Here is a 10,079-nt window from a genome sequence, read left to right as displayed (position 1 = left end):
ATATATATACCACATCTTCTTTATCCATTCATCTGTCAATGGACATCTTGGCTTTTTCCACAGTTTGGCTATTGTGGACATTGCTGCTATAAACATCAGGGTACACATACCCCTTCGGATCCCTACATTTCTATCTTTGGGGTAAATACCCAATAGACAGGCAAGCAATTTTATAGTAAGTTATAAACTACATTGCAGAAGATTTTTCAGTGGAGCCCAAATTTTTAATTTTCCTTATTAGGAACAAAATATAAGAATGTTAAGTGACCGCCTAAGATCATACAGCTTGTCAGTGACAGAACTTGGTTAAAACTTTGGTCTTTTTGTGCTTAGTTCTGTGCTAGTCCAATAAGAGCCCATTTGGGTGCTAGAGAATGCAACGGATTGAAGAGAAAGACCAGAAGAAAATATGTTGGGATATAGGTCAAAGGAGCTAGCCCAGTAGGATCAAATGCCCATCTCTGTCTTCCATCTACATCTTCCTCACAATGCATTTCAAAAAATATAAGTGCACCCACTTGTGAGGAGGAGCCTTTACACCTCCATATCTGAGGCTGTTTCAAATCAAGTTGGCTTCTGAGAGTGGTAGGGAAATTGTAGGTTCACAATAAGATAAGTGGTCCCATTGAAGCTTTTTAATTTTTTCGGAAGCAAGAATCCACATAAATGAAGAAGAAAATAAAAAGACACTATGAACAAATGCCTTCTAGTAATTGTGCACCTATTATATGCTAATTCCATACCATTTCTCATTTAAACCTCACAGCAACTCCATCCATTCCACACCCCTTTATCTGTGACCTACTATGTATCAAGCACTGTGTGGGGTCCTGGAGATTTACTGTTAAGCAAAATATGCATTATCTTTGCCCTTACGGAGCTTAGATTGAAATACTCACACTGGTTCAAGAAAGAAGACCTTTGGCACTTCCCCAAAGCTGGTTGGTTAAAACTGAGACCCTCATGTAATCTAGGATACTCACCGTATTAGTGAAAGGATAGACTTAAAATAAAAAAACAAACAGAAAACAACTGCCAGCAAGTAAAGGGAGATGAGAAGACTTATTTGTCTTAGTCTGGATTCTGGTGGAGGGAAGTAAGTTCCCCTGAAACTTTATAATTACATAACTTCAAAGATTTTGGGGTTTAAACATACATGACCTTGGGGAGGAAGTAGCATAAAAGGTGGTCCTATGTTGATAACTTAGGCAAGAGCAAAAACAAATTCCCTGGAGGGACAGAGACGCTTCCTTTCACATCTACACAAATATAGATGTAATCCAGGCTTCCACAAATTTCCACAGATAAAGCCAGAAATAAATGACTGTCAAGATGAGTTCATAATTTAACATTACCAAACACAGAAAGAAGCAAGTCATCAGGAGCATAAAAAAAACAAAATCAGACCTAACAAATTAGACCCCAAAGAATTTCAGTAATGGAATGAGATGAAAAAACCCATAAGATAAATATATTTAGGGCCCCGCCATCTGGCTGCCCTCCTGCAGCGGCTCATCACCTCCGGGGTCCCAGCCTCCACGGGCGGGGACCGCCGCCGCCGCCGCTGCAGGACGGGGAGGCGGGCCATGGTGTCCTGTGTGGGGAGTCGGACCCTGAGCAAAGATGATGTGAACTACAAGATGCATTTCCGGATGATCAATGAGCAGCAAGTGGAGGACATCACCATCGACTTCTACCGGCCGCACACCATCACCCTGCTCAGCTTCACTATCGTCAGCCTGATGTACTTCGCCTTCACCCAGGATGACTCTGTCCCAGAGGACAACATCTGGAGGGGCATCCTCTCTGTCATTTTCTTCTTCCTTATCATCAGTGTGTTAGCTTTTCCCAATGGCCCATTTACTCGACCTCATCCGGCCTTATGGAGAATGGTTTTTGGACTCAGTGTGCTCTACTTCCTTTTCCTGGTATTCCTCCTCTTCCTGAACTTCGATCAGGTTAAATCCCTGATGTACTGGCTGGATCCAAATCTTCGATACGCCACAAGGGAAGCAGACATCATGGAGTACGCTGTCAACTGTCACGTTATCACCTGGGAGAGGATTATCAGCCATTTTGATATATTTGCGTTTGGACATTTGTGGGGCTGGGCCATGAAGGCCTTGTTGATCCATAGTTATGGTCTCTGCTGGACAATCAGTATCACCTGGGAGCTAACTGAGTTTTTCTTCATGCACCTGCTGCCCAATTTCGCCGAGTGCTGGTGGGATCAGGTCATCCTGGACATCCTGCTGTGCAATGGCGGCGGCATCTGGCTGGGCATGGTCGTTTGCCGCTTTCTTGAGATGAGGACCTACCACTGGGCCAGCTTCAAAGACATCCACACCACCACCGGGAAAATCAAAAGAGCCGTGCTCCAGTTTACCCCTGCTAGTTGGACCTACGTTTGATGGTTTGACCCCAAATCTTCATTTCAGAGAGTGGCTGGAATATACCTTTTCATGATCATCTGGCAGCTAACTGAGTTGAATACCTTCTTCTTGAAACATATCTTTGTGTTCCAAGCCAGTCATCCATTAAGTTGGTGTAGAATTCTCTTCATTGGTGGCACCACAGCTCCCACAGGGAGGTAGTACTATGCTTACCTCACTGACACACAGTGCAAAAGCGTAGGAACACAGTGCTGGGTGTTTGGGGTCATTGGTTTCCTGGAAGCTATCGTGTGCATAAAATTTGGACAAGATCTCTTCTCTAAGACCCAAATACTCTATGTTGTGCTTTGGCTTCTTTGTGTTGCTTTCACCACCTTCCTGTGTCTCTATGGCATGGTTTGGTATGCAGAGCACTATGGTCACCGAGAAAAGACGTACTCAGAGTGTGAAGATGGCACCTACAGTCCAGACATCTCCTGGTCTCATGGGAAAGGCTCAAAAGGTTCTGAGGACAGCCCACCCAAGCATCCAGGCAACCACGAAAGCCACTCTTCCAGAAGAAGGAATCGACATTCCAAGTCAAAAGTCACCAACGGAGTGGGGAAGAAATGAGAAGAGCCTGGCTCATCGCAGATGTCCCAGAGAGTGCCTAGAACTGAGAGGGGAAACTGAATGGTGTGGACCTCCCTGTGAGGAGGGCAAACATGCAGTGCCATGGGGACGAGGAGAGGGGGCTCGGGGGTCATTCTTTGAGAGCATGAGTCTTGTTTCCCACAGACCCGGCCACCCCAGGCATCCTTTGCCAATTCGAGGTCTCTTCCAACTTCAGCATTGGCGTGCGGTCACGGGTAGGCATGCGGAGCGTCGGCGGGCGGGGGGCAGCGGCTCCCTCCCCGCTGTCCCGGGCAGCGCCACGCTTGCGCCTACTGTGGTCCGCTGCGGTCGCGGGTCGCTGAGACGGGGCGTTCGGACTGGTGACCGGGCTTTATTTTTATGCATCTGCCTCTCCCATTCGACCTATGGGTCTGAGTTCAGGCCCCTATTCTGTCTTTTATTTTATCGTTGTTAGTACTTGGTTTTAAGTTAGAAGCCACTGCTGAAACTGAGTTGGGGAGGGCGCCTCTCTCTCCCGGAGATAAAACGCGGGAGAGTGTTTGTTGCTCTCTCGCAAACGCGTCCCCTCTCGAGGACATTAAACCGCGCGCGGTGAGTGGAAAACCGGCCTGAGGAAAGGTTCGCTACCCACAGAGGCTCCCGGGCTTCAGGTCAGAACCTGGTCCGCCCGTTCCCAGTGTCGTCTGTCCCGACGTATCCACAGTGCACACACAGCGCCCACCGGGCTTCTCTCCCAGCCAGGTGCCTTCTACATGGTGTTGGTTTTCCCTCCATGCTGTGTGGCTGTCATTGTCTTTTAGTCCCATGTGAGGTGCTGGTGAGTATTCCCTTTCATCCGTGCCATGCTCTAGAACATTTACTTACCCTGATAGTCCACCACCTCTGATGGATTCCTGTTTTAAATAAAATAATTCACGTTAAAGTCCAAAAAAAAAAAGATAAATATATTTAAATTATTAAAGACACAAAATGATTTTAAAAATGGGACCAAAAATGCTTTAAAAAACTAGACAATTGTAAAAAAAAAAAAACTAAATAAAAATTTTAGAAGAAAAAATACAGTCACTCAGATTGAAATGAATTGAGTAGATTAGAGGCTGCAGAAGAGAGAATAAAGTGGAAGATGAGGTCAAAAAAATTAAAATGAAGCTCAGAAAGAGAAAAAATGGAAAATGGGAAATGAGATTAACAGACATAGAGAATAGACTAAGAATGCCAAGTTATATCTATTATGGGTTTTAAAATGAGAGAATTGACAAAAGAGGGAAGAGAGGATGTTCAAAGACAATTTCCTAGAATCATTAAAGAAATGAATCCTCAGATACAAGGAGCATGCTGAATACTTAGCATGATAAAGAAAACCCACACCCAACACAATGTAACGAAACTACAAAAACAAAGAATCTTTTCAAGATGAAGAAAAATATTTTTAACCAGAGAGAAAGTCATAGAGAAATGTTTTAAACATAGCAAAAAATAAGATACCTTAAGAGAAAGGCATGTGGACTGACAGCTGATTACAACACTAAACCACTGGCAATAGAATAATATCTTCAAAGTGATAAGAGATTAACATCATAAACCTAGAATCCTATACCCAGTTAAAGTATCATGCAATAATGGCAGTGAAATTAAGATATTTCTGGATTAATGAAAACTAAGAATTTATCATGAACAGAAACTCACTGGAAGAACTATTAAATTGTGTATATATATAAAAAGAAACTAAATCAAAAAAGCATCAGAAGGAATGTTGAGCAAAGAAATTGATAAGCCTGTAGGTAAATACATGAATTGACTACTAAACAAGAAAAATAATGATGGTTCATTAGGTGGGGTATAAAAACAGTGAAATTAAAATACTGGGCAAGTGATTTATGTAATATGAAAAGGTACTGATGGTAGCTAAAACATATTCACATAAAATACTAATAGAATTAGAGCATATAATTTATAAACCAGTAGAGTGATAGGGAGAAAACAAAGAAACTTGAAGCAATCCAATAGATGGCAGGAAATGAGGACACAGATCTGAAGGGTGAGTAGGAGGAATCAGTTTGGGGTGTAGGGGTACAGGGAAGAAATATAAGGTGAAGCTGGAGACACAAACATGGCCCAGATCTTGTTAAGTAGATTAAGAATTTTGATTTTGATTTTAAAAGGTAGATATTCTTTTTTTAAGATTTTAATTTTTATTTATTCATTTGAAAGAGAGAGAGAAAAAACATGATCGGGGCAGAGGGGGAGGGAGAGGGAGAGAGAGAATTCCAAGCAGACACCTTGCTGAGCCCAGAGCCCAACGTGGGGCTCAGTCCCACATCCCTAAGACCAGGAAACGAGCAGAAACCAAGAGTTGGACACTACTGACTGAGCCATCCAGGCACTCCAAAAGGTAGATATTCCATTCACTCCAAAAGGAAATTGAGTCTCAGAAGTTAACTAACTCATTTAAATTTATTCTGCTAAATCAGAGATAGAACTGTAGGGTATGTCCAATTCCAAACCTTTCCTCATTCCACTCTGCCATGCTATAATTGCTGTAAAGACATCTGAAAACAGAGCGCCTGACTCAGAACATGGGCAGAGCTAATAACAACAATGACAATAATCAGTAACATTTACTAAGCACTTACTATATGCCATAGACCATAAGGACATGCTTTGTCTCATTTAATCCTCACAATTATGGAAGAAGAATTATTATTATCCCCATCATACATATTTGAGAAAAACCAAGGCTTAGATGCTTTAAATGACTAACAAAGCAAGTGGCAAAGCAAGCTATGAACCCAGATTAATCTGTCTCCACATTATAGGGCTAGAATTTCTGGCCTTGAATACCCAGCCTTGAATCTGTTCCATTGACATACGAACTCTTCATTTTTCTTTATTCCTGTCCAAACTTTATGCAGATGGACACACTGTTTATGGACTTATAGTAATATAGCATAACAGTTTTATGTTCTCCTTTCTGTATGTGTAAAATATTCCACTGAGTTGAGGTCCATAATTTGCTTCATTATCCCTTTCTTGTTGGACATTTAGTTGCAATCACCCCCTCTCCTATAACCTCAACCTCTCCCTCTTAATTAGCCCTTTCCTCTGAACATATAAACACACTTTCATCTCTCCTATCCTACAATTAAAGTACTAAACTTACTCCCCTATCTTTCTCCTTCCCTTTTCTATCAAGTTTTCTGAATAAGTATTCCTGCTTAGGGTCTCCACTTCATTATTCATGCATGCCTCAGTCTACTGCAATCTAATTTCTTCCATCCTGTCTCCCACTTTCCTTGGGCAACCTCATCCAAGTGTGTGTCACAAGTGTCATATTTGCTGGTGACCCACACCCAGACTCCTCCAAAGAATAGTCCAGGGGTCTGGGGCAAAGCTGAGGTTGGAGACCAGTCTATACAACCTGATGACTTTCTCCAGCAGTGTGAGCAGCCTGGGAGAAGTAGAGGAGGAGGCATAGCCAAGATTAATCCTAGTTTGTGCTTTGCCTAACATAAGGAAGGACAAACCTGGAGGGGAATTGAGAGTGCTGGTGAATGTGGAAACTAAGACACAGTTGCTCAGATGGGGCAGTGCAATGTGGAGATACCCCACTCCATGCAAGCTGGAAAGGAAGGAAGTGAGGCCAGGGTGGCTGACCAGGAGAAAATGAAGGGACCAAGAATAACAGTTATGGGAGTAAATTACAAGCAAGCTGGAAGGATAGAAGATTGTATTCAGACAGTGGGATATGACATTTAAGATTCAACATGGTACGGTCTGGGGGCTGAGAAGGACAAGGTGAGGAGGGGTGAATAACCAAGGTAAAGTAGAATCAGTGAGATCCAAACATCTACATAAATACAGAGGTCCCCCAGAATGACGGTTTGACATGAAGTAGAAAGTCTGGGCCACAAGCCAAAATTCTCACCAAATGTGGGGAGAGACCAAGAGATGAGTCAGTACCTGTCAGTGATAAGGGAGGGCAATAATATTGCATAGACAGGAAGAATAAACCTCAAAGGGGAAGATTTGTGCATGAAGATGGAGAGGCAACAGCTTGCACTCAGCAATGGGCAGGGGAGGGGAGGCAGGAGAGTGCTTAGCCTCTCTCTGAACTCTTGGTCTCCCTTTAGACCATACATGGAACAACTCTTCCCAGCTTCTTGAACATTCCATGCTCACTCACATGTTCTGTTCTTTCTAATGCTCCCTATTTCAATGAGGATCACCACTCCTTATCTACTTGTAGAAACCTAGCCTTCATCCTGAACATCTTTCACTTCTCTCCCAGTCCATCTCCAAATGCTGTTAAATCTGTATTAAATCTCTCTAGAATCCATCGGTTTCTCTCCACCACCACTATCATCCCCCAGGGCTGAGGTCCCATCGGCTCCTGGCTGGTCTATTGCCATGGCTGCCTCTCTGCTGGAATCCGGTCTCTGCACTGCCATCGTGGCATTATACATCTCGCCTTCATATGCAACTTAGTCTGCTCACTTCCCAACTCCCGACGCGCCATCGTACTCTTTCTTGAAACTCTTCGATAGAGTTGTGTTGTTCTGAGGATAGAGGTCAGACCTTTCACATTCCCCACAGCACCTCCCCTCCCCAATCTCATGCCACACCTTGTCCCTCTCCACTCTCTGAATCTAGCTTCACTGGCTTCCTTGCACTCTCTTGAAGGCTCAGGACCCAACCTTTGCTTAAGCTCTTCTCTCTGTCCTGAATATTGCTCTCCACTCCCAAATCAAGCACCACCAGGTCTCCCCTCCACATATTCCTATGGTAACATGTACCTTTTCTTGGCAGTGCGAGCCCCTGATGTGTTTTTACCTGGAGTTGTGGGGTTATATGATTAATATCTTTCTTCCCCTGCTGCACTGCAAGTGTGGTTAAGGACAGGGGCTCTGATTTTATCACCACTTCGTCTTGATTCCTAGCATGGAGCTTGGCCGTGTGTAGTAGACAAGATGTGCCACCCAGTCCACCTTCAGGGAAGAACTTGCTGCCCATCTGTGGAGAATACAGCCGGCAGACAGCCACCAACGGTCCGCAACGCTAAGGTCTGCCTCAGTTGCAGATGGCGGCACCTCTGAGGGCGGTCTGTACTCAGTGACTGAGTGAAGCAGGGTGTAGTGGGTTGAGTGGTGATCCCCAAAAGATATATGTCCATGTCCTAACCCCCTGAACCTGTGAATGAGAACTTAGTTGGAAAAAAGAGTCTTTGTGAATGCAGTTAAATGAAGGCTCTCAAGATGAGAGCATTTTGGAGTTAGAATAGGCCCGAAATCCAGTGATGGATGTCCTTATAAGAGAAAGGCAGAGAGACATTTGAGACTTGGACACACAGAGGAGAAGGTCTGCGGGGACAGAGACAAAGACTGGAGTGTTGCTGCCACACGTCAAGGAGCACCTGGAGCCGCCAGGAGCTGGAAGAGGCGGGGACGGAATCTCCCTTGGCCCTTGATGTTGAACTTCAGGCCTCCAGGACTGTGAGGGAATACATTTCTGTTGTTGTGCTTTGTTATAGGAAACTGGCACTCAGGGCCATAAAGGCCTGCATTTGGGCCACTGTGGCATGACCGAGGAACGCTCCCCGCTCCAGGGTTCACTGTGGGGCCCCGAGGTTCTGTCAGGCCTGCATCATGGTCAGCTTTTTCTTCTGTCCATTTCTGCTTTCCTGCTGCCTCCTTTAACAGATTTCCATCCCTAATAAGCATCTCATTCCCCAAACTGTCTCACAGACTGCTTCTGGAGAACCCAAAGTGACACACGATAGCAAGATAGTTGTTAAATGAGCTAGTTAAGTAGACAGTGAGTTCCTGGAAGGCAAGAATTATGTCTTCTTCATGTTTACAATCTTAAAACTTAGCACAGTGTCTCACACAAAATACATGTTCAATAGCAATTTGTTAAATAAAAGAAAAAATGCAAAGAGATTGAATCGAATCTAGAGATTAAAATGAATTCTGGTAAAATGCTTCTGTGTATTTCTTGTGAGCCTACACTGAAGAAAGAAGAAAGGAAAGTAGGAGAAAAGGAAGGAAGGAAGGAAGGAGAAAAGGAAGGAAGGGAGGGAGGGAGGAAGGAAGAGTGATTGATTGTTGCTTGTCATGAACTCAGCCAAGCATTGCCATTAGGCTCTTTTGAGGGTGGGGATAGAGAGGACACACCCCCCACAGAGGATAGCTTTTCCCCCTTGAGGGCAACATTTTTGCTCTTGCAGAGCTAAGACTCTCCCTATCAACATGTAGAAAGCATTTCACCACCCTGCCCCCAGCCATTCTGACATAAATCCTTAGAGATAAATGTTTTTAGTGTAAAGAGCAAAAATAAAACAGACAGGACATGTTCACACAAGGCAATGGAATGTGGGTAAAGGAGAAAGAATTGCCACTATTTTCAACAGTTGAAAAGTCTCTGTGAAAGAGACAGAATTCCAGAACTGCTTTACATCACAGGGTGTTTCAGAACAGGATCCTAGAGGTCATCTCCTGCAGGGTCTTCTTTTATAGGGAAGCTCAGAAAGAGCTAGTGATTTGCTCAAGGTTCTACTACTAGGTCAGTGGCAAAGAAGAGGCTAGAACCTGGGTTTCTTTCCAATAAATCCTAGTGGGTCATAGGAAGAAAGGAATGAAAAAAGAGAAGAAGGAGGTGAGGGAGGAGGGGGTATTGGCAAAATGAATGGGGTTTTAGCATATGAAAAGGGAAGAAAATAACCAGGCTCTGGCTAGGTGCTTTGGACGGATGATATCATTTATTCCCTGCAACAATGATGTGAGGCAGAATCTACTATGTTCATTTGATCATCTATGATGGTGAACTCAAAAACAGTGGGTGAGTTCCCAAGTAAATGGCGGAGCTAGGATGCAAACTCTGGTCTGTCTGATTCCCAAAACCATACCTTTCCAAGACAACAGGTTACAAGGGAGAAGAGCAAGATTAAAGTGGAAAGTCAAATGAAAGGATGCTGCTAAGTGGGTTACCTGGGGGCAGACTGGAAAGGAGACCAAGAGTGAGGTTTGAGTAACCCAGAAATCCCCAGGAGAGTTGGAAAGCTCATGCTGATAGTAA

At 44.0% G+C, this 10,079-nt stretch overlaps 1 protein-coding gene across 1 annotated transcript; it reads left to right on the top strand.

The window, feature by feature from the left end:
- Positions 1 to 1,586: 1,586 nt before the first annotated feature.
- LOC110586272 (phosphatidylserine synthase 1-like) lies at positions 1,587 to 3,100 on the top strand. Its single transcript, XM_044919587.1, is given in 1 exon segment — positions 1,587 to 3,100. A coding segment is annotated over 1 exon segment (1,419 nt). The 3' UTR covers positions 3,006 to 3,100.
- The last annotated feature ends 6,979 nt before the right edge of the window (positions 3,101 to 10,079 follow it).

This window comes from Neomonachus schauinslandi, chromosome 11 (assembly GCF_002201575.2).
Source record: "Neomonachus schauinslandi chromosome 11, ASM220157v2, whole genome shotgun sequence".
NCBI lineage: Eukaryota > Metazoa > Chordata > Mammalia > Carnivora > Phocidae > Neomonachus > Neomonachus schauinslandi.
Note: the sequence above shows the minus strand (reverse complement) of the source record. Positions and strands in the feature narration are given on the sequence as shown.